We start from the raw sequence: 24526 nt of genomic DNA, 5'->3' as shown, positions 1-24526 counted from the left end.
ATTTGTAGTCGCAAAACTTTCAAGGCCCAGAAATCAGTGAGAGGAAGAGTAAAGGTTTTGTGTCATTTTACTTTAATTTAATCTGCATATTTTATTATAGGCCATATTTTTTGTCACAGTGAAAAATGAGTGCGGCCCGCGCACGTATACAATTCTGATGAAGTGGCCCACTGCAGAAAAAACTTGGACACCCCTGGATCATGCCCTTTGTACATGCGACCCTTTTTCTTTGATTTTTTTACAGATATGATTCAATATGTAAATTGAATTTGTTGAATTAGTTGAAAAAAAATTGGGTAAAAATCATGTTTTTTTGGGGGGGGTGAGGGGGTGGGGGGGTGAGGGGGCCCTTAACAGATTCTCGCACCCGGGCCCTGAGGCGTCTAGTTACACCCCTGCCCAGCACTCTGCACAAAGAGGACTTGCAGTCCAGTCTACAAGGCAGGTTCTGGGCACTGATGTGGGAGCCGCCATGGCTCAGGCTTAAGGCAGCTCCCCACATAAATATATCACTGGTTGTATCACATTTGGAAGGTATGTTATCAAAGATTTTAGTAATAGTATTTATTATGACTATACAGTGTTTGGCGATAGTTTACAGGCATAGACGGTGGTGGAAAAAGTGGAACGGCCCCCTTCCTCATACAGCGGAACGTCTAGAACCCTTCCTAGAAATAATATTTTTTTTCCCGGGAACATCTAATTGTCATGTGACATAAACGCATCCCCCCTGATTGTTGCCATAGAAACTGAAAACGCTTCTGTTTTGTTTTAAAACCTTCAGATCTGATACAGTTTATTTGCTCAATATACTACGGAGCGCAATTAATATTTTTAATTACATTCAAATTTTTAGGCAAAAGAAAAACAAAGAAAAACGAAATCCTTTTCATGCCACCAGTTTTGTGTTCCGCTAAATCAAAATTGGGAGACCTTTTCTTAGCAAGCTCTGGATTTTTGTTTTTAATCATAAAACCGCCAAATTATGTTGGCTGCTGTCTCTAAAAAAAAAAAAAAAGTTTCAGCTGGGTAATAAATCTTAGCAGCTGCCTTTAAATGTAATGAGCTCGGCTTCCATGCATGAACGTAATCTATGCAGATGAATTATAAAAAAGAGGCCAGAAACCTGTGTAATCTAGAACAGAGCCGCTAGCGGAACATCGCAGAAAAAAAAAAATCTAAAAATAGGCATTATTGAAGACTTGTGCACCCAAACTTTGTTGGGAAAGGAAAAGAGTAGCTATGTTTATATTTAATTGCTGTGGAATTTGTTGGTGCTTAATAAATAATAATAATAGTAATAATAATAAAAATAATAATGGTAATAATAATAAATAATAATATCAAAAATAAAAATAAATAAATAAAATAATAAATAATAATATCAAAAATAAAAATAAATAAATAAAATAATGGTAATAATAATAAATAATAATATCAAAAATAAAAATAAATAAAATAATAATAATAATAATAATAAATATTACTTTTCTTCTGTAGATAATTTTTTTATATTAACGCTACATTGATGCACATAGCAGTCAGAAACAGGACTCCTATATGGACGCATGTCCTGGCAGAGGTGAAAATACCCTGGTTATGCCCCTACCAGTTAAAGTGCCCCTCCTGGTGGCCATTTAGTTTTATTATGTGCATCCCAAGGAACATCTGGGTATGATGCAAATACGTTTTTTCAATGAAATCATTTATTCTTCTAAATACTCTACTCGGCTACGTTTATAACTATTCAAATGTGAGAATCCACACAAAAAAGTCTCAAAAGTAAAGCCCTGTCCATTAACCCCCCATGCAAATTGTTTCCTCTTTTGGTCATTTAGAATTTCCCACAAAGATTGTCCCATTCTCCATCCTATTCTCACGTGCACGGGGGGATGCCATGTTGACATGGCAGGGGGGTTGCCCTACAGTTGGGGATTCTTAGGGAACTTGCACTTTTCTTGATTGCCCTACTTTCTGGCTACGCGGATGCTCCTTGGACAGTGACGCTACAGGGAGCCAAATCACCCAAAAGCGCGATTGGCTCCCTGTTATGCGGCAGAGTGGCTCTGGTGGGCCTAGATTTCTGGGGTGGGGGGTCTTATTCAAGCAGATCAGGTCATTAATTGACCATTGTTAAAGGTATTCTGCGAAAAATGTCAGCTATCGGTGTAAAAAAATGCCTAAAATTCAAACATTTAGGTAAATGCATATTAAAAGGCATTTTAATACAATTTCCGATCCTTGGAAGCCTCTTTTTCTACATTTTAGTCTGTAATTACCACCCAAAACCACGAAGGTCTCGTTTAAGTAACATTTCCCCAATGCATTTTTTAAAGATACTTGTCATAAATTCCCACGCAGAAACAAAACAGAATCGCGGATTCTTCTGAAAATGTTGATTTGTTAAAAATGTTTAACGAAATTATTCTACAATCAGCCTTTTTATTTGCTCGACTTTTTTGACTTTTCCCGTACAAAGAACAGATCTGGTCGTTTTCTGTTTCCCGTCCGTTTGAGAACTTTCTGTAACCTTACTTTGTGAATTACGGCGAATATTCGCCAACCAATATCTGTATTGATCTGAAAAGCAGAAAGTACTTAGTACAGCACTAAAGAAAATAAAAAAATACTATCGCCGTAATATTTCATTTATACGGCACTATAAACACCTCCATGCCATCAATCCTCCGCACCGCCATCGCAATTTCATTTTCCGATACTAACAATAAAATATTAGCGAGCGCAGATCGCGCAAGACAGAGGGGGCCGGAGGGCGGAAAGTCTATACAATAAAATCGCAGTTTGTATGTTAACCCCGAGCTAAACCTTCCGTTAAAAGCGTCCTCTCCGGCCATCATCCGAACAGGGAGATCTGTACAGCGCTGCGGAATACGAAGGCGCTATATCAATCAATAAATAATAATAGAAGTGTCTAATGGGAGTGTCGACGCCTGCAAATGGCCACGCTCATTACCCCGCCCACTCCCTGCCCACTACTCTGCCCACTACTCCGCCCACTCCCAGACAATTGCTCGCTGTGTGGGGCTAGCCAGGTAATTAGTCATGGAAACTCAATGCAAAAACACTTTTTTCCCCCTGTAAATGTTTCTGCGGGTGGAAAGTGATATTTTTAACCCTTTTTTTAAAAAATATTCGTTAGTTTTTTTCGCCCACCCCTATTGGACATTCTCTGTATTATGCGGGCGACTCTGACTCTGCAATCCAGGTCCCAGTGACTGGGAGAGCCCATCTATATCTGGCGTGCCCCCTTCTAATTAACCCTATGAGAACAGGAAAATATGACATTTTTAAATATTTATTATATTGATCATTATACAGAAAGTATGAATATTATACAGCAGGGCTTTGCAACTGTATTCGATAAGTGGTAGATAAATGGAACAGCCTCTCAGCAGATGTGGTAGAGGTTCATAAAGTGAGTGAATTTAAACATGCATGGGATAGGCACACGGCTCCTGAATCTAAGACGAGGCCAATGGCTGATGAAGGATTGGGTCTTTACATCAAGAAAAAACGATAGGCTAAATGGGGAGAATGGGTCTTATTTACCATCAAATTCTATGTTTCTATAAAAAAAAAACTGTCTGTGATCACTACTATTTGAGAGCCTGGCTCTGATTTACTATTGGACGAACTAGAAGAGGCAGCGGGAAGCATATGGCGTAGGGTTAAGCGATAGCCTCATCCTGTCCCATCTGTGCTTCTCTCCCGTATACTCTTATAACCCTCAAAATATATATATATAGACTGTGTATGTATATAGGTGTGTGTGTGTGTGTGTATATATATATATATATATATATATATATATACACCTATAATGTAAATTTTGTCTGTTTATTCTTAGTTTTTAGATTAGAAATGATATTCACGGGATTATTTTAAGAATTTTGCCAGCAGCTATGTGCTCATCGTAGGGAGAGCTGCCAAATATCTGAGTACCCATGGAAACATTGTTTCAGAAATGGAGAAATATCCGAGAATATTTAGAATTTAACAGGCAGGAGCATATTCATAAAATAATTGAAATGAAAATCATTATCAGAAATCAGCAGAGAGGAGACGGGAGGGGATCAGAAGTGCCGGCCCTGCATGGATCCTTCTGTTTTTGTTGTTTTTTTCGTTTTCTCGTTTTCAGTCCGTATTTCGATCAATAGTTTACTCTGGAAATGAATGTAACGAGACGCATCTTCCCTTTCGCTCTTTCAGCTTTGGTGTGACTTTGACAAATCCATTACCTCCAAAAATCAGACCTATAACGCGTCGACATCCATCACCGACATCTGCTTTTATCCGGAGGTAATAAATATTTTCCTGTTCACGCCCTTGTGTGAAGGTCATCCCTTACCATGTATACACCATACATCTTTTACTGATAACCAAATCACAGCGACATAGTATAAAGTCGAATGATATGTCGCAGCTGCTGACAGATTATCTTTATTTTTGTTTGTTGTTTTTTTTATAATTTTGTTATTTGTTTTATCTCTGTTTATATTTCTCTCCCCGGCAGTAGTCCAGGGGGGATAAGCGTGTGTCACAGTGTTAGGATTTTTACAAATTAGATTTTTTTTTTCTTTCTCTCCTTCGATATATGACAAAGATGTGACACGTAACATACACACATTATCTGCTTATAGACGCCGCGGTGTTAGGACTAATAACACGTTACGGCTGCAGAGTGCGCCGGTGCATAAGAAACGAATGGGCAGCTATGCGGAAAATTAGCTTGTTTAAAGCACTCTAAAGGTGCTATTACAATACTGCCAAATACGCACTAGACTCCTCCACCATCGCTCCTTTTTTTCTAAAGCTTCTTGGAACGGCGGAGCCCTAATTCACCCTTTCAGTTCTAGAATGCGCGTTTAGAACGCTATATCCCAAAGGGTATAATATATATATATACATATAACCCCACTATTAACCTGGTGCTTTAGGAGAGCCAAGGTTAATAGGTATATTAATATAAAATACGTTTCCCGGTTTCTAAATATATTTCTATGACCCACTGGTTGTAGGAGACGGCTGCTTCGGCAATACGGCAGCTGTAAGGGAAGGAGAGGACAATCAGATGAATCGCAAGCCATACGTCTCCAGAAAAATGTTTGCATGACATAAATGACACAAGCAGGAGATTAATTTGGATCCAAATTATTTTAAGGGTTAAACGACACAAACTAAAATTTTAATGCATGACCAGTTAGGATTTCATTTTTTAAGGGAAAATATTGCCTGGTGATTTCTACTGGGCTTATACCACATGAGGTCCTCAACCATGCAGATATTCCCCTCATCACGTGATGCAGCCCTCCGTTCTCGCTATCATGAGTGTCCCCTTAGGAGGTTTATTTGGTAAATCCCGTGTGACAGAGAGTTGTAACATATTTACTGAAGGGAGAGCCGCCGGGAGAGTTTGCAGGAGAGCTGTGGTTTCAACTGCCTTAATTCAGTATTCATTCTGAAGGACCAACACTGGCAGGTTTCTCAAGCGAGAGCTGGCCCTGAATAATGGATAGTTCGAAGGGTGAAGAAATCTCACTGATTAGACTATACATTATACAGGGTCAGCCAAGCTCTTCCTTTAGCAGAAGCTCACTGGGGTTGATGTATAGTGATGTCAAGTTGCTGAAACACAAGTCGGGCCAACTCTCCCTTTTGAGAATAAACCCCATTGCCCGTGGTACTGCTAGTATGATGAAAATCTAACATTTATACCCCAAAAGGAAACTCTATTTTCCAGCCAAGTTTATTAAACTGCCGGGTTTGGCCAGAAACCAAGATAATTATCCAACCAGCCAAGACGGAAACCCTAAGACCCCCCCCCCAAAAGAATATTAGGTATTTTATTCGCCAGGACTCTCTTACGTCTTGAAGGTCCTCCATGCTGAGTTGCATCTCCTGAGTTCATGTCCATGTTTCATCCCACCACCTCCATGGCGTAGCGACTGAGCTCTGGATTTAGTGAATAAGCCCCCATGTCTTTGGGTGTATTTTCCGCTTACCGTGACAGGGATAATTAATCATTGCCGATGTTTGTTTTTTCTCCAGTACTTTGTCTTCACCGGTGTCCTTGCTATGGTGACCTGCGCTGTCTTTCTACGCCTCAATTCTGTCTTGAAGCTTGCAGTCCTACTTATTATGATAGCAATATATGCGCTGCTAACAGAAACCATTTACACGTCCCTCTTCCTGCGATATGACAGCTTACACCATAACGGGAAGTAAGTTTCCTTTTTTTTAATTATTTTACCCAGAAACCTAAATCAATATTTTTTGCGTAAATGTATTCCTAGTGTGCATTAAATAATGGCGTGGCGGAGAATGGCAACAGGTCAAAGTTTTAATTGGAAGTTTGCCAATTGTCCTAAACCTATGGAAATAAAAGAATGGAAACACCACAGGATAGGAGGAGCCATCCTAAATTTGCATAATAATTCCTCCCCTGTTCTGCTCCATTTAGACAAAACTTTCATTAAGAACATTAGGGAAATAAGCCTTTTTTATTATTAAAAATATTTAGTATTTTCTCTAAAGCTTAAATCCCTTTTCAGAAACTGTTTTGCCGCTGCTATGGCAATAACCAACCAGTACCTGCTTTTTTTGTGTGTGTGTTGCACAAGCAAGCTTCCCCAGAAAAATTCTGAATGATTCAAGAAAAAACTGATTACAAAATGATTCATGGCCTGGGTTTAAACATTCAATAGTACTGTGAAAATAGAGGGTTAAATTCTGCAGAATAGGCAAAACAGCTCCTTTAAAGGACGTCTGTCACTAACAATACATATATCAATACATAAATATCACACCTTACCTTACTTATTATCACCTTTACCTTACTTTATGAAGTATCCTAAAGATATGCCGTTTCCATGATGCAGACTCCTGAAGTTTATCTTCTTGACTTGGACGCCACCTCCGATGCACTAAGCCGATTGCATTTATTTATGATAGTTCCCCTTTAAATGATCTTTCCCCTATTGTCATGACAGCAGAAACACATTCCATAGATTCCATAGATTCCATAGATTCCATAGATACGTTGGGAAGGCTTTGGCTACAATCTCAGAAGAACAATAAACCTTGACTATCACTGCTTTATCTTTTTCAGCACAGACTTCCTGGGAACCAAGGAAGCCTCCCTGCTTTTAATGGCCATGTTCCTGTTGGCAGTATTTTATCACGGGCAGCAGGTAAGGCAAGCAGGGCCTTCACGCATCTCTCTCGCACGTTCCGGTATCACGTTTCTCATAAAAAAAATATGTCAGGTGCAATTTGGCTGAAATAACCGTCCCATTATCTGCTCCAACATTCGTCATAAGTGGACAGTTGACTGCAAGACACATAACAGAATTGATAACAACAGAGGCCGTGCTCATAGACTCTAAATAAAAATGTCAGTCAATGGCTTCATGATCCACCATGTACTGCTGGGAAAGGTTACAAGATGTTTTCTGCTCCATGTTCCTATAGCCAAGAACTTTCAAGGTTTGACCCTGAGCCTCAGCGTTTGTGCCCTAATCTCAGCTTCTCGGGGTGAATCGATTAGTGTTATGGGCAGATCCTCAGGTTTGCACAGTCTGGGGCTGAGTCCATCATATTCTACTCTGATTTAATGATATCTCAACAGTCTATATCACGGTTGAAATCCTTGCTTGAAGGCAGGTGACAATTAACGGTCTTTATCTCCGGACAAGCCATGGATTTTACAAGGACCGTTATGAGAAACCATTTGGATGCCACCATGAAGGAGTGGGCTGTTTGTAATTGGCTATTAAGGAATTAATGCTTGGAAAGTCTCAGAGTCCGCTTGTATATAGTGAGAGGCATTAATAGCAGAAGGAGAGAGGAGGTTCTGACACTTCACTGATCTCTAGTCAGACCTCACCTAGAGTATTGGGTTCAGTTTTGGAGACCCCCATAGGAGGGCGACCAAAATGGCAAATTGTTTGCAGGACAAGAATTATAATGAAAGACTAAGAAATCTCAAAATGTACGGCTTGGGGAGAGAGGAGATGTGATAGAAACATTTAAAGGGATTTAACAAAGTAGAGGGGGGACATTTATTTCAAAAGAGGAGAAACAAGAGACCATCATCTAAAGCTGGAGGGTCAGAGGCTTAGATGTAATGTAAGGAATGTGTACTTTACTGAGAGGGGTGATAAAAAAGTGGAAAAAGTGAAAAAATATTAATACAGAGAGGGAATATACATTGGATAGGATTGGATCTTCAATCTAAGAAGAGACCAAGCACTGATCAAGGTTTGAGTCTTTACAGCAGGAAAATTGGGCAGACTGGACATTGAGAACGGAGTCTTATTTGCCGTTGAATTCTGTGTTTCTAGGTAGAACGTTCCGAGGTGTGCGAATTCATACAGATCTCACTTTGCAGTAGGTGTTTCCCACGTTGATTGCCAATAAGCTGGAACATCATTTGGGATTTATGTGTAAAGAACTTCATGGCAACTAGTGGAATGCCCCTGTTCCTTACTCCAGTTTTGCTCCAAACTCACTATTTATACATAATCCTCAGTGTATTTCATTACATTACATCTTTTCCAGTGTGTCACATAGGAGATCAATACATTACTGCAAAATTTATATTTCTACTCCATTCCATAAAGAACCCCATTAAGTCTATCAATCCATCCATCTATCCATCCGTCCATCCATCCATCTATCCATCTATCCATCCATCCATCCATCTATCCATCCATCTATCCATCTATCCATCCATCCATCCATGTAACGTCATAGTGACAATAAACATAAAATAGTTTGAAGGTTCCATAAGGAATCGATAGTCTTACTCCCGGTGGTTTGTTAGAAGGTCATGCTGAGGTCCATGGCTGGGTGGCTTAGTGGAGACCTCTCTTCTTGTCCATCTGTTGTAATAACATCTTGTGATGAGACCCTCAGTCTCAGGAGTCATCTGAAAAAAAAGGGGTTCCAAAAATCTAAGCACTCCTTCCACTGGTGTATATACTAATATATCGCGCAGGTGAACGGCTTGCTGAATGTTGTTTGACTTGCTGCTGCAGGGCTGCCGCCGTTGCATTACCCTGGGCGGACTTCCATAATATTGTCGGGCGTCAGCGCACACAGATACATTATTCTATTTTTTTTATATCGTTGTTTTGAAACAGAAGACGTGTTATTATGTTACACGGGAGAAATTAGCATTAGAATGATGTACACAGAGAAATTACAGGCTTTCAATTGCCTCAAAAAAATAATTGGGTGTCTTTATTCTGTCTGGGAGAGAAATTATTGGGTTTCATATGAATATGAGATGCTTTTTAGGATATATTTCTGAATACATTTTAATTTTGGTAATACAGATACACGTGAACGAGCTTGGAATGTTTAACTCATTGTGTGCTGCTGATCTATTCAATGTTTGGCTTCCTATGTATATGTGTAGGAATGATATGCCCCGAATTCCTCTAGAGAGAACCAGCAGCATCCCTACCAGAAGCATTTGTGCAAATTATCATGTAGATCAATATACACTAGATTGTTTTTTGGGGGGGGGGTTACATTTGTCAACTCTTGTTTATTTTTTATGAAAAACTTTATTTTTGGCATTTAAAAGGGGAAATCCCACAGTAAAAATATTTTTCTACTGTATACAGTAATAACCTATAGCGCTGTATACAGTAATAACCTATAGCGCTGTATACAGTAATATACCCCACCAGCGCTGTATACAGTAATATACCCCACCAGCGCTGTATACAGTAATAACCCCCCAGCACTGTATACAGTAATATAACCCCCCAGCGCTGTATACAGTAATATAACCCCCAGTGCTGTATACAGTAATATAACCCCCAGCGCTGTATACAGTAATATAACCCCCCAGCGCTGTATACAGTAATATAACACCCCAGCGCTGTATACAGTAATATAACCCCCCAGCGCTGTATACAGTAATAACCCCCCAGCACTGTATACAGTAATATAACCCCCAGTGCTGTATACAGTAATAACCCCCAGCGCTGTATACAGTAATATAACCCCCAGCGCTGTATACAGTAATATAACCCCCAGCGCTGTATACAGTAATATAACCCCCAGCGCTGTATACAGTAATATAACCCCCCAACGCTGTATACAGTAATATAACCCCCCAGCACTGTATACAGTAATAACACCCAAGCAATATATACAGTAATATAACCCAACACTGTATACAGTAATATAACCCAACACTGTATACAGTAATATAACCCCCCAGAGCTGTATACAGTAATATAACCCCCCCAGCACTGTGTAGAGTAATATAACCCCCCCCAGCGCTGTATACAGTAATATAACCCCCCCCAGCGCTGTATACAGTAATAACCCCCAAGCAATGTATACAGTAATATTGGTCATTGTTAACAAAAACCTATTTTTATCTAATTTTGTTCCGATAAACTCCCTTTATCTCCAGACCTGGAGGCCATTCTTGTCGGTCATGTGATAATTTGGGTGACTTTCCCGGCTCAAACACCACACTGCGCTGATGCTTTATGGCGATGCTAATGAAGTCCGTTCCTTTCATTAGTCAGAGTGTCCGACTTGGTGATTAAGACTGAGCTGTTCTATTGTTCCCAACAGGCAGTATGATAAGGAGTTGGGGGGGTAGTAGAACTGGAACTGTTTAAAAAAAAGAAAACAGCAGAATATTTTTGGAAATTTATGTCTAACCTGCTGCTAGTAAATGTTTGTTGGCCGTGTACCTATATGTTTATCATACGCTATTACAGTCACTTGGGGTTCATAGAGCAGAAAAAATCAAATATTGGGACTCAAAGAGTTGCGCCACCCAATATAAATGGATCAAATATTTGTTTATTTCCTGCGGATTTCTGTTTTTTGTTGTTTCTTCTTATTATTTTTTTCTTGTGTTTCTCTGGCTCCCTTTCTTGCTGTTCTTCGTGTGCGTTGATTCGAAGCGCTTGGCTCACCGGCTGCAGCTGTTAAAATGGTTTTAGTGCCAGGCATCCCGAGTTTAGCGCGCCACGGGAAAAGACTCCAGCGTTTCACCGGGCCGGGCGCTCGTAGACAGGCAGTCAGGCAAAAAAGCTTCAAAATGTTTATTTTGTCAGCGGGCCTGCTTCTTTGTATCAGGATACCAAGTCGTGCGTTATAAAGCGACTACGCGCCCCATACACACCCCTTAAAGGGAGTCTTGTATATAATCACAGTAATGTTTCACCCTTCTGCGATGAAAGGGTTAAATGTCGCTATCCGCCAGTACTGCAGGCAGGCTTCAATTTACTGCTAAATATATATACTTTCCCATTATCATCACTCTGATTCCTCCCCAATCAATGCTTCCTATAGGCTTACTCTTCCGGTTTAGAAAAGAAGACAGAAAACCCATTAATGGGACTTATTTAGGAATATATGATAAAAAAAAAAAGTGAAAAACAATTGATAATATATAGAGCGATTTCAGATTCAGGAGCCGTATCCCTATCACATGCATGTTTAAATTCCCTCTCCGTATAAACCTCTACCGCTTCTGCTGGGAGGCTGTTCCAGTTACCTACCACCCTCACGTAACATGTGGCTGTTATATAGATGGCGAATAGAGGGATACTTAACAAAAGGCAACATAAATGAATTCTTATGAACCCTGGAAAATTGAGGGTCCCACCTAGGGGCCACAAGTCCATGTATGCAGGCCCTTGCATTATGAATTTACTACGGATGCCCTCATTTAAAAACATTTGAAAAAGTCAATGAACCTTTAGTTTTCAAAACAAAAAAACTTCTATTTCTCCCCGTTATTCTGTTAACACGATGTGAAGTTTTATAACGTTTACCTCTTACAGCTGGAATACACGGCAAGGCTTGACTTTTTATGGCGTGTGCAAGCCAAAGAGGAAATCCACGAAATGAAGGATTTAAGGGAGCACAACGAAAATATGCTTCGAAATATTCTTCCCAGCCACGTCGCTCGCCATTTCTTGGAGAAGGACCGGGATAATGAAGTACGTCATCTGCTCATTCTTTTTTATATATATATAATATATATTTTACGCTACAATACAATTCATTCCATGGAACATTAATAGGTTTCAATTTGATGCTTAAATTTGGGAGGTTAGAGGCTGAATTGTAAGTAGTTTTCATTATATATATAATATATAATATAATGTATACATAATATATTATTTACATATGTTCTTTTTGTGTAGTAGTTCTTGTCTAGGCTACGTCTCCTCAGGGGTTAATTACACAGCCTCTTCATACTTCTTTTGGATCTACCCAGAAATGGGATCAATTAGACTAGTTTATGGCAAATGCCGGACAATCGCGTTTTTTGTGCACAGTCACTTTTTTCTTTTCTTTTGATATTTCACCGATCGATTTGGTACAAATTTTTTAATGGGAATTTTGACATTTTTTCATGATTTTCGGCTGTTCCTGCGTCACGGCGCTTGATAAGAGCCGATGAAAACGTTATAGCTCACCTGGCCGATAGCCGTGAAAAAAACCAAACAGCTTCCGTTTGGCAGAATCAAAAGATTTTTTTATTCTAGAAATAAGTTTTGAAGGTTTTTTTATACGCTAAAATGACTTATTAAGCGGGGAGAAAACAAGATGCCCCCCATCTTACCCCGGTGCATGGAGGAAGATTAAATTACTAGGTAATTACTGCGGGGTAGAGGGTATAGATTACGATACATATAGTTTTACTGCCCCAGCTCCTGATCGATAGAACACTGTTAGGGATATTAATGAGACAATATAGGCAAAACCAATATTTTATCACACACACAAAATAATGACGCTACCAAATATTGTAGGACCACATCCACAATATTAATTTAAGGAGATACCCTATATTTTATCTCCTATCCTAAATTCTTTCAGATCGCCGAAAATTATAATTCAAATTAGATGGATATCACCACGATAGTCAATAAAAATATTATTTATTGTAAATACAATTTATAAAATATATATGAGTCACACAGTGCATGATATAAAACACAAAATTCTTAAAACATGTCAAAAAATGAATCAATTCAAATACAGTATATTATCGATAGTTATCAATATGAATCGTTATTTTATAAATCTAACACACAATTAATTTCCAGTCCACTCAGCAACCAGAAATTGATAATAATCAGGGCAGTAATAAAGATATCACTCTTTCTCTAATATTAGTTTAACTAATATGACAAATTAAAAATAATTTGTTTGTGTCTAAGAGTATTAGTGAAGTTCCTAATAGATGCAAATAATGTCAAACTTCATCTATAGGTAAAAATACCTTTTCATTATTGTTATTATCACGGGTTAAAAGCTGCAGTCTCACAAGCCGCCATATACAATAATGCAATATACTATTTCCCGGAAACAGGGAATTCTATACGAAGAAGACAAAAATCATCTCTATTTAGAATAATAAAACAATTATATTTACCACCACTTGTTGCTGTTGTCCAACTGGTACTTGTAGAAATTAATCCAGATTCATTGTCAAGAAATTAAGTGGGAAAGAATATAACTTTCTACAAGTTATATAGGTTAGGACTCCAAGTAACTCCAAGAGTGAAATATGGTGCCAGGATCTTAAGATTCCAATTCTCTGGGGTAAATTTGGTGAATAAGTCTGTCAGGGTCTGTCCATTTCAGGGTGCGATCTTTTTTTTTTCTTAAAGACATAAGCTTTTAAAGACAGAGCTTATTATCATAGCCGCCACCTTTTGGTAGGAATTCTCCAATCATAACGGTGGGTTTTACCCATTATAATTAGGATTTCTACTCATATATACACCGTTGTAATTTCTTAATTTACCTGTGAGAGACGCTCTTGTCTAAGAATTAACTTAAAACCATTAAATATGTGTTTGGAATTTATCCTTGGTTACCCTAATCGCCAGGTGTTACTTCCTAGATAGTAACTCAGGTCTTGTAGTCTTCCCATGTATCCCCCATTCCAAGTTACATTTCTAAAGATATGCAGCGTCTACTCCTTAACTTTCTCATGGAAGATAACATTAATTGTATCATATGTACGCTGAAACATCATTATACATGAATACTCCTTTGTTCTCAATTATAGAGGGAACAAGGACAAAAAGAAATCATCACTACATGATTAAATAAAATAAAATGGCTCTAATTCCATTTTGTGTAAAATCACAGAATATAGAAATACATGTTTTCTGTGATAAAATATCTGACAACACAAATGAAATTAGATATTATTTATATTATCTACATTTCGTTTGTTTGTCAGAAAATGACCTATATATACAAAGAACATGTATACGATATACAATAAACCCAGAAAAAGAGAATTATGGACTGGCACATGGGGACTGTCTTTCCCGTTCCGTGATGTACAATATTAGAGAGCGTTACACGGTGAAATCTACGCGTAAAAAAGGCTTAAAGGTCGAAAGTATTAAAACGGCATTTAATTCTAAGGACTCTGGGGAACGCGCTAAAAAAATCAATAGAAAAAGTAGAGAAATAAGAAGGCGGATTGGATGGGAAATTCATCGGATTACTCGCAGCTGGGATGTGGAAATTCCCCTACACGCCGTTGTACGATTCGATATGAAAGCGCGTGTATGCTGCATTTTTACTCAATACGGGGAAATAGCATTTTATTTCTATGCAAGATGATTTGGTCTCTGTTGCCAGCTGTTTCCTGCCAGAAATACGGCATTAGGGACCCAGCAAAGGGTTTCATTATCACCCGTTTCTCCTCAAAGCAATTCATTACTTGGAAGGACGCAGCAAAGGTTTCAGAGTTGCAAAAAAAACAAAAAGCCTTAATATGTTTTTTTTTTACATATATACTGACATACCCAACATACTTACACGCACCTACATTGACATACTTACACACACTAACATACTTACACACACATACATTAACATACTTACACACACTGTAACATACTTACACACAGATACATTGACATGCTTACACACACTGTAACATACTTACACACACTAACATGCACATACATTAACATACTTACACACACTAATATACTTACATACACATACATTAACATACTTACACACACTGTAACATACTTACACACACTAACATACACATACATTAACATACTTACACACACTAATATACTTACATACACATACATTAACATACTTCCACACACTGTAACATACTTACACACACTAACATACACATACATTAACATACTTACACACACTAATATACTTACATACACATACATTAACATACTTCCACACACTGTAACATACTTACACACACTAACATACACATACATTAACATACTTACACACACTAATATACTTACATACACATACATTAACATACTTACACACACTGTAACATACTTACACAATATACATTAACACACTTACATGCACATACATTATCATACTTACAAGCACATACATTAACACACTTACACACACTGTAACATGCTCACACACATACAATAACATACTTACACATACACACACACTAATATATTTACACACCATAACATATTTACACACACATATATAAACATACTTACACACGCACTAACATACTTACACAAACTAACACACTTATTTACATCTCCCGCACACTATATTTATCAGGGCAGCCTCGTTTAAGGAGGTCTAACGATAATATAAAGCGATGATGATACAATAGCATTACCAACATACTACAACACTGCAAAGTTACATTAAAGAGTGCCAAAAATAAGCAAAATATTAAAATAATAGTGATATATTTGAGAAGAGTCATATTTTTCTTTCCTCCGGCTTGTTTCAGGAGCTCTATTCCCAGTCCTACGATGCCGTCGGAGTTATGTTTGCTTCCATTCCTGGATTCGCTGATTTTTACTCCCAGACTGAAATGAATAATCAGGGCGTGGAATGCCTCCGCTTACTGAATGAGATCATTGCGGATTTTGATGAGGTAACAATTACTTTAACCAGGCAGCTGGGAAGAGTGAAACTGAAAGTTCCAACGCAGTTATTATAAGTATTCGTTTATTGCCTAATTCAGGGATTTTTTTGTATATTTTCAGCTTGAATACGATACAACATTATAATAGCTTAATTTTTAAAAGCATTTTAAAAAGTTTTGATGTTGAGCAAGTGACAATTTTGAATGGTTTTGTGCTGTATTCTGAAATCTAAGCATAAAAACATAATGCGGGGCCACAATTACAACATTTGGCGGCCACTGGCCTTAAAGTGCCAGGGCCACCTCTTCCTCGTTTAAGAAAAATTTTGGGATTGCAAAAACATATTATTTTTAGTGGAATATTATTAGGTTTTTTGGTTCTAAACCAGTTGTTAATTTTGGGATTTTTTTGGGGGGAGAGGCTTTTTATTTTATTTTTTTAATTTTTATTATTTTTTGGGGGAGAGGCTTTTGATTTTTTTGTTTTATTTTTAAAAAAAAAATTGGGAGAGGCTTTTTATTTATTTTTTTATTTTTTTGGGGGGGAGAGGCTTTTTATTTTTTTTAGTTTTTTGGGAGAGGCTTTTGATTTCTTTTTGTTTTATTTTTTTCATTTTTTTTGGGGAGAGGCTTTTGATTTATATATTTTTTTTGGGGGGGAGAGGCTTTTGATTTTTTTTTAGTATGTCTATTTTTATTTTTGCTTATTTATGTAATGTATTTATTTCCAGAAATATCTCTCTAGTCCCCTGATAAGTCATATTAGAAAAGCTACAGAAAGCTGCAGGGGAGAGCATTCACATATTTGGTATGATTTTGATACCATCTGTACAATATATTTCGCGACCTTAACTGCTTGAAAAAACTTTAAGAGTCGCAGCAGATGGTCTGCAGGGTAAACAGAGGACAGTGATCGAAATTAAAGCGCTGTGGATTTAAAGATCACCAAAAAAAGCTATTCTGTGGAACAAAAAATGTTTTGCATCAACATTTCTTCAAAGCGCAAAAAAAAGTGTACAGCATATGGCCAAATAAATAATACATGCAAGCAATTAATTTTGAAGAAAAAAAAAGAGAAAATAGGTCATGGAAATGCAATACAGAATAATCAGATACACAGACACTACACCACTTATTCTACAGAGAATTGAGAAGGAATATTCTAATAGGTCTCCATGAGCTTCTGTGGTGGCAGGACTTCAGGGTCAATTTTCTATGGCACCCACCTGGTTGTCCCCTTGGTATAGCTAGCCCTAGTTTATGTGTTGAGCATCCCCTTAGCCAATAGGGAGTCTGTTTTTTTTCTGTTGTATGAGAAACATAAGTTATAAAAGACAAGTGGAAGATATAGGGGAAGATACATAGTGGCAACTACTGTATTAACTGTACTTGCTTGCTAAGAGTGGCACCACCATCACGACCAGCTCGGTGGCCAAGATAGCCACATCACAGCTTATATAAAGTGTCTGGCCCTGCAGATAAACGAGCTAAAGATGCTGGTGTGGAGGGGAACGGAGGGAAGATGATGTACATGTTATGCCTGATGAAGCAAATCACTGCCTAATGAGAGGAATAATTAAAGCCTTAATCTAGGACTATAAATGGCTGGGGTATTTAGTAAATATAATTACAAATGAAATATAAAGTGAATCCCCAGGAACCAAATTCCCCTGCCCATTAAATAAAAAATATTAACTAATTGCCTGCAGTGTAAGCATACCCACAACTAGGGGGAACACAATTTATTTCTGCCATTTAGGGACACAGTATGGCGTGGATAACATTACACACACAGGCACATATAATTATATATATATATATATATATATATATATATATACATACATACATGCACACAAAATACATTTTATATTTTATACATTATTAGGAAGCCTTGGGAACTTTCAGGTTTAATAATATATTTAATATTATAATATACAATCTGAGCGGTTTCAGACAAATAACCTCTCTATTACCAGACATGAGCATTTTCAGAGAATTAACCCCTCTATTGTCAGGCATGAGCAGTTTCAGAGAATTAACCCTCTATTGTCAGGCATGAGCAGTACCAGAGAATTAACCCCTCTTTTACCAGACATAAGAAGTTTCAGAGACTTAACTCCTCTAATACCAGCCTTGAGCAGGTTGAAAGAAGTAACGCCTCTATTACCAGACATGAGCAGTTTCCGGGAATTATTGCTTCTATTAGTTGAGAAGTCCCTCCTGATTGGCTGAAGGTTTAAGCAATTGAGAAATCTCTCCTGATTGGGTTGAAAAAGACCTCATTGTGAGGTCGAAACGTTGTCTTTTTCTTCCTTCAATAAATCTGCCTGATGCTGGAACCCTTGAGTGCCTGGAGCCTTTATCTATCTCCTGGGTGACCTCCTTCGCTCAGAGGTCTCATTCAGGGACAGTGCATTGCCGGACATGTGGTCATCCTACCCCCAACAGTCCTCAATTTTGCAGGACAGTCCTGATTTGAGAAGCCCCCCCACTGTCCCTCTTTTGCAGGCAGTGAGGATCATGGGCTGGTTGGCGAGACCCTCTGATCTCCTCTGACAGGCCCTAGCAGCTGTAAAACACAGACCTCTGTGCCGTTATTGGACATAATGTTGCCCTAAACAAATATTTTCTGCTGCTTTATGTGATCTTTCATTGCAAAGTTGCTAACTTTTTCTTCTGTTTGTTTAGTTATTAGATGAAGAAAGATTCCAGGATATTGAAAAAATAAAAACTATTGGAAGTACTTACATGGCTGTCTCAGGATTATCACCGGAGAAGCAGGTATTTCGATAGAAAATGAAAATCCAGTAAATGTTTATTCAGAAATTGCAACACAGCGAGTTGTTTGCATCCAAATTATCCCACCCCAATTTTCAGACAGCAATCCCCCAAATAAAGTCTTTAGACTGCTATTAATCTCAAGTACATTGGCCTAATCCGACAGATTAATGTCTCTGTATTCCCTACTGCTTCTGGATCTTACAATTTCCACCAAACCTCCCGGAGCAATTCAAGTGTCAGCTCTGCAGCCCGCATTACTCACATCAAGTGTCATTGTTTGATGCAGAAGGCACCAGGACATAACACAAAGGACTACATACAATACTTTCATATTTATTCTTTGAAAAACTGTTCTAATAAGTAGCATTTAGAGTCTATAATGTGACTTTTTCCACTCTCTGGACTTTTGATGAGCAATTTCTGGTTTTTGAGAGGCTGTGACTACCCATCCCCCGTTGTCCTTCGAACCTCAGCTTCGCCGCGTTGGACAAGCTACAGGCAATCAAACTTAATTCAATGTCAACCGTTCCCGGTCCCACCAGTCATAAGCATGCATGAACTAGCAAGTCGAAAGAAAAGCCCTGCTATTAAAACTGCAGGTTGCTATGAATGGTAGGTTGCTATGGTCAGCCATTTCTTCCGCGTGACAGGTCGCGGGCATCTCCATGGCGATAGGTCTGAATATGTAAAGGTTTCTACGTGAGTCACTCAATACTGGTTTCTCAAACCAGAAAATTTCAACAGCAGGAAGAGAATAATATTTTAAAATAATTGGTAAAAAAATCCCAAGTCTTCAATAAAATTATATTTTCCTTTTTTGTCTTTTAAAAAACTTTGGCTTATTTAGCTGTAGTTTTTAAGAACCTTGCTGCTGGACTCATGATGACATGGCATGATGTCATACCTTGGTGACATGATGTCATACCTTGGTGTTCAATGGGGTAAGAGATACTGGGTAAGCTATGTTGACGCAGAGAAAGTCCTACCTACTAGTTTTTCATTCTTCAGGTATTTTTTCAACTCCGGATCATATTTAATAGATCACGTTAATGATTTTTAGCGTAATTAGCTTTCCCCCAAACAAGGATGATTCAAACATCTGTGCAAAAACATCTGAAAAAGATTACATAAAATCATAACGAACAACAAAAAATCCAGGTAATTATCCCACGCAAATGATATACCGGAAACGCACTCAAAATTCACATTACTAAAAATATAAACCTACACATAGTTCTTTTTAGCTTTTTGTGTATTCCATGAAAAAAAGAACACATTGTTTTGTCGTAAACAAGTAGACTTGTAGAAATGAATACAAAACGCCGTTAATCATCATGCCCCAGAGCTTTAATGAAACCTTAAAATCCCGCTGATGAGTAATGATGCGGAACGGTTTATTCTCCAGCTGTAAAGTAACAATTGTCCCGCGTTCCACACAGTTATAGAATTAACGGGTCTGGAAACCCTGATTTATCTAACGGATGTTTTTTTTTGGCTTGCATTATTTAGCAATGTGAAGACAAATGGGGGCATTTGTGCGCAGTGGCCGACTTCTCAATAGCGTTGAACGAGAGCATACAAGAGATTAACAAGCATTCGTTCAACAACTTCGAACTACGCATCGGTAAGCATTGCTTAACCTGGGAGGAAAATGGCTGGACGGATAGGCAAGGGGTTAGAGGGATTTCTTTTAGATAGAGTCTGCAAAGGGGTCAGCACACTCAGGTAATACAAAAAAAGTTATTTATGCATCTGCCTACCGACGTACGTTTTGCTCTATTAACAAAACCTTTGTCAGGGTGTTTTATAGAGGATTTCTGGATCCTTAAGGTTATTTTGGAGGCTTCCTCAGGTTAACCTCCCTCTGCTGCGCCTCGCTTTTGACTGCTTTTATCTGTCATATACAGTATATACCTTTTCTAGAGTCTCACATGGTCAGTGCAGACCGAACATTGGCCATACAAGTCCAACGCTTGTTGGCGCTGATCCATAATCCATAGACATGAAGACGACAGATCATCCATTCGGGAAACAATCATCTTACTCTACACTCCCTCTATAGGCAAGAGAAGGAATTACAAAAAAAGATAACGCTTTATTTTTATTATAATTTTGTTATACTTTTAGGGTATTTTTTTCCCTCGTTTCATTATTAGTTGTCAGCAACAGTGTGGTCATCAGAGACCCCAGTAGGTTCTATACAGCCCCTGTTGGGTTTCTAATTCAGTGAAAAAACTTCTGTTGGGCATTTCCATACTGTCTGACAGAGGCAGCGTAACGGCACTCATTGTGACCGCTCCGTTAATTCATTCAGGTGCGTTAATGCAGGTGACTCAGTCCAATGACGTATATATAAACTTTTACCCAAAACTTGCTGTAATAGAATATTTAGTCACCATCATTTTAATATGACATCTGTCTCTTTTTAGGAATCAGCCACGGTTCCGTTGTTGCGGGCGTTATTGGCGCGAAGAAGCCTCAGTATGATATCTGGGGGAAAACAGTGAATTTAGCGAGCAGAATGGACAGCACTGGCGTGAGCGGGAGAATCCAAGTGCCTGAAGACACCTACCTAATTCTGAAGGATCGCGGCTTTGCTTTCGAGTATCGAGGAGAGATTTACGTAAAGGGTATAAGTGAGCAAGAAGGGAAGATCAAGACGTATTTTCTTCTAGGAAGAGTCCAGCCAAATCCATTAATATTGCAGCCAAGAAAACCCACCGGACAATATTCCTTAGCAGCTGTTGTATTAGGACTTGTACAGTCTCTGAACAGACAGAAACAGAAACAGATTTTAAATGAAAACAACAACCCCGGCATTATGAAAGGACATTACAACCGACGGACATTGCTGGCGGCCAGCGGGTCCGAGGCCGTCACTCAGACGGAGGGAGCTGATAAGTCTGAATTGCCATAAAATAACCGTTTTCTTTGAGTTGAATTTTTTGTATTTCTTTTATATATAAATACGCAAATAAAAACCTATAATTTTTTTACAAAGAGTATTTGATTTTTTTTTAAAGCAGAATATATGGTTATTTTAAGCTTTGCATCATTGACATGTTAGATAAAAACGCTAGCAAGCGTACGTTTAGGGCCACATACTTACCTGATGGCTGGATCCTCGCAGGTATGATAAAAAATGTAATTTTAAATTAAAAAGTCAAAATAACACACAAAAGCTAAATAAATAAGCTGAAGAACCTTTATCACCGTCTGCCTGAATGATGACAAGGATGATGGGAGTTATAGCCCTCGAAACAGGTGGACCAGGGGTGCAAAAAGGATCCCCTATTTCTGGAAATGTTTTCTCATATTTTGATTCTTTATCTCATTTAGGGTATTTAATCCCTTCTTAGGTTTGTGTACCTTGCTATATGCCGTGTATTGTATTATAGATGGGCTGCGCATGCTTTCGTTTTGTTTTATTATAAACCAAATAATAAGGCTGTAGCAAAACCCATGCAAAAGATCCTACAATTATAGTAAAAAATTTAAAATGAAAAATAAAAATATTAAATTAAAAAAAATATTATATATTTATTATTATATTATTATATATTTATTTATATATATATATATTATATATTTATTCTATATATATTTTCCTTAAAATTACCAAATTATTTTAAATTCATGATGAAATGTGGGGGGCATTGATATCACTTCGAAGTATTCTATATTAAACCGGCATGAACAATCAATGCTGTTACATGGCATCTGTAATGAAATATTTTGGTGTCTATTGGGCGAACCTATACAATGTGCCATTTTTCAGTTAAATTATATTTGTTTGGACTTTCATTGAATTTTCACTGTGTACAAAAGGCATTAGAGAAATAGATTGTTTTTTTTTTCTTTACAGCATAGTAACGTTCTATTAGATCACTAGTACATTAACTCATTTAGGCTAGGTTTCCACTTGGGTTTTTGTCCTGCGTTTTTTTTCTTGATGAAAAACGCCAAGAAAACTGCCACTGCATTTTCCTGCGTTTTGGCGTTTTTTTCTGGAGTTTTTTCTGGCGTTTTAGCCTTTCTGTGGAAATTGCTTTTTTTGACCTTAGGCAGTTTTTCCAGCCTTTACAAGTTAGAAGTTTCACCCAGCTAAAAGGGATTAGGATAAATGGCAAGTATCTGCCCCCTCCTGATGTCATTTACTTGGTAGAGTTCTACTTAAACTCGCCCCGGCAGACCCTTTTGTCTCTTTTCTGTGGTTTATAAGGCCTGCTTTATTCCGAATGTCTGCTCCTCTAGGAAGATTGGCCCCAAATGATGGTGCAAATGGTTTGCTGTTGATCCAGTAGGGTATGTTTGTTTGTAATGGCATGTTTGTTCCAAATGGTATAAAATTCAATATGAACTTTGTTTTGTGTGAAACTGTTTGTTTCCAGCCTATTTCTCATAGGACACACAGATACCGGGTCCATCCTCTGCATTGTAACTGTGGAAAAAAAGCCATAAAAAACGCCAAGGCATAAAACCCACATGGCTTTTTCATGGCGTTTTTTCTCTCCCATAGACTTCTATTGGAGAAAAACGCCAAGATTTCCTTGCAAAAAACGCCAGAGTGTCAACATGCTGCGATTTTGAAAAACTGCCACAGAGCCCAAAAAAGCGGATATGGCATTCTGCGATTTCCTATTGAAGAACAGCTAACATCTGGCTGCAGCGTTTTTTCACTAAAAAAACGCCAGGTGGCGCTATTGGCGTTTTTATGGGCGTTTTTAGCAAAAAAAAAACCAAGTGGAAACCTAGCCTTACTGCGAGACGGCTCAATGACTCTGCCACGGACAAATCATTATTGTACATTCTAAGGGTTTAAAGGTACAGCGGCAAGCTTTTCAATCACACATAATGCAGAGAGAAGACGTTCCCTGTATTTACTGATTAAACAATATTTTCAGGTTGTTGGTGGGAAAATAACAAATAATTTACCCTTTCCCATTGGCGGGGCGTTTAAAGGATCATTTAGAATTATTGTTAGCTTTTTATTGAACGGATAATGTATTTAGGATAATTTATTTAATTTCCTTAATTTGATTTATAGATGTTTTTTTCTGCTGTTTATATTCACTTTATTGTGCATTTTAGGGCTTTGGGACATTATGAATTATGCGGAAGGAACTTGGCCCTTTCTGGAAAAAATTGTTAAAGTGTCTTCAAGTAATAGTTTTTGGCTGGGTTGCTAACTTCTTCAGCACTAAGAGGGATAATACACAAAAATATATACAGGGCTGAACTGGCAATGCCAGTATCATCTCATGTACACTATATGGACAAAAGTATTGGGACACCTGACCATTGTACCAACAGGGACTTTTATGACATCACGTTCTAAATACATAGACATTAATATGTAGTTGGTCCTCTGTGAAGCTATAGCAGCTTCCGCTCTTCTGGAAAGGCTTTCCACATGATTCCGGAGTGTTTCTGTGAGATTTTTTGCCCATTCATCAGACCAGTCAGGGTGCCCATGCTGTCCCCTGTCCACTGCCGGAAGCATCTACAATAGGCACGTGAGCATAAGAACTGGGCCACGGAGCGATGGAAGAAGGTGGCCTGGTCTGAGGAATCCTGTTTTCTTTTACATCAGGTCGCTTACCTGGCGAACACGCGGCACCGGGATGCATCCATGGAGGTCCCACCTCACCTTCTGAGGTCCAGTGGAGTCCATGCCTCAACGGGTCAGGGCTGTTTTGGCGGCAAAAGGGGGACCTACATAATATTAGACGGTGGTCATTATGTTATGGCTGATCGGCGTATGTGTAAGCGTGTGTTAGCGTATAAGAGTGTGTAACTATTTGT

The 24526-nt window shown here is 38.3% G+C and overlaps 1 protein-coding gene across 1 annotated transcript in view; it reads left to right on the top strand.

Moving 5' to 3' along the window:
- Positions 1–21638, top strand: part of LOC149305687 (adenylate cyclase type 8) — a 106280-nt gene extending 84642 nt beyond the window's left edge. The window contains exons 11-18 of the mRNA XM_089477173.1: positions 4231–4320; positions 6070–6242; positions 7130–7211; positions 11847–12005; positions 15800–15946; positions 18629–18721; positions 20231–20345; positions 21151–21638. Of these exons, the coding sequence (XP_089333299.1) occupies positions 4231–4320; positions 6070–6242; positions 7130–7211; positions 11847–12005; positions 15800–15946; positions 18629–18721; positions 20231–20345; positions 21151–21638 (1347 nt within the window). The remainder of the gene's footprint in view (positions 1–4230; positions 4321–6069; positions 6243–7129; positions 7212–11846; positions 12006–15799; positions 15947–18628; positions 18722–20230; positions 20346–21150) is intronic.
- Positions 21639–24526: the final 2888 nt, after the last annotated feature.

The sequence above is a fragment of the Sceloporus occidentalis genome, unplaced genomic scaffold (genome assembly GCF_023333645.1).
Source record: "Sceloporus occidentalis isolate IW3139 unplaced genomic scaffold, rSceOcc1.0.p SCAF_11, whole genome shotgun sequence".
NCBI lineage: Eukaryota > Metazoa > Chordata > Lepidosauria > Squamata > Phrynosomatidae > Sceloporus > Sceloporus occidentalis.
The sequence above is the reverse complement of the archived record's forward strand: the minus strand, read 5'-3'. Positions and strand labels throughout refer to the sequence as shown.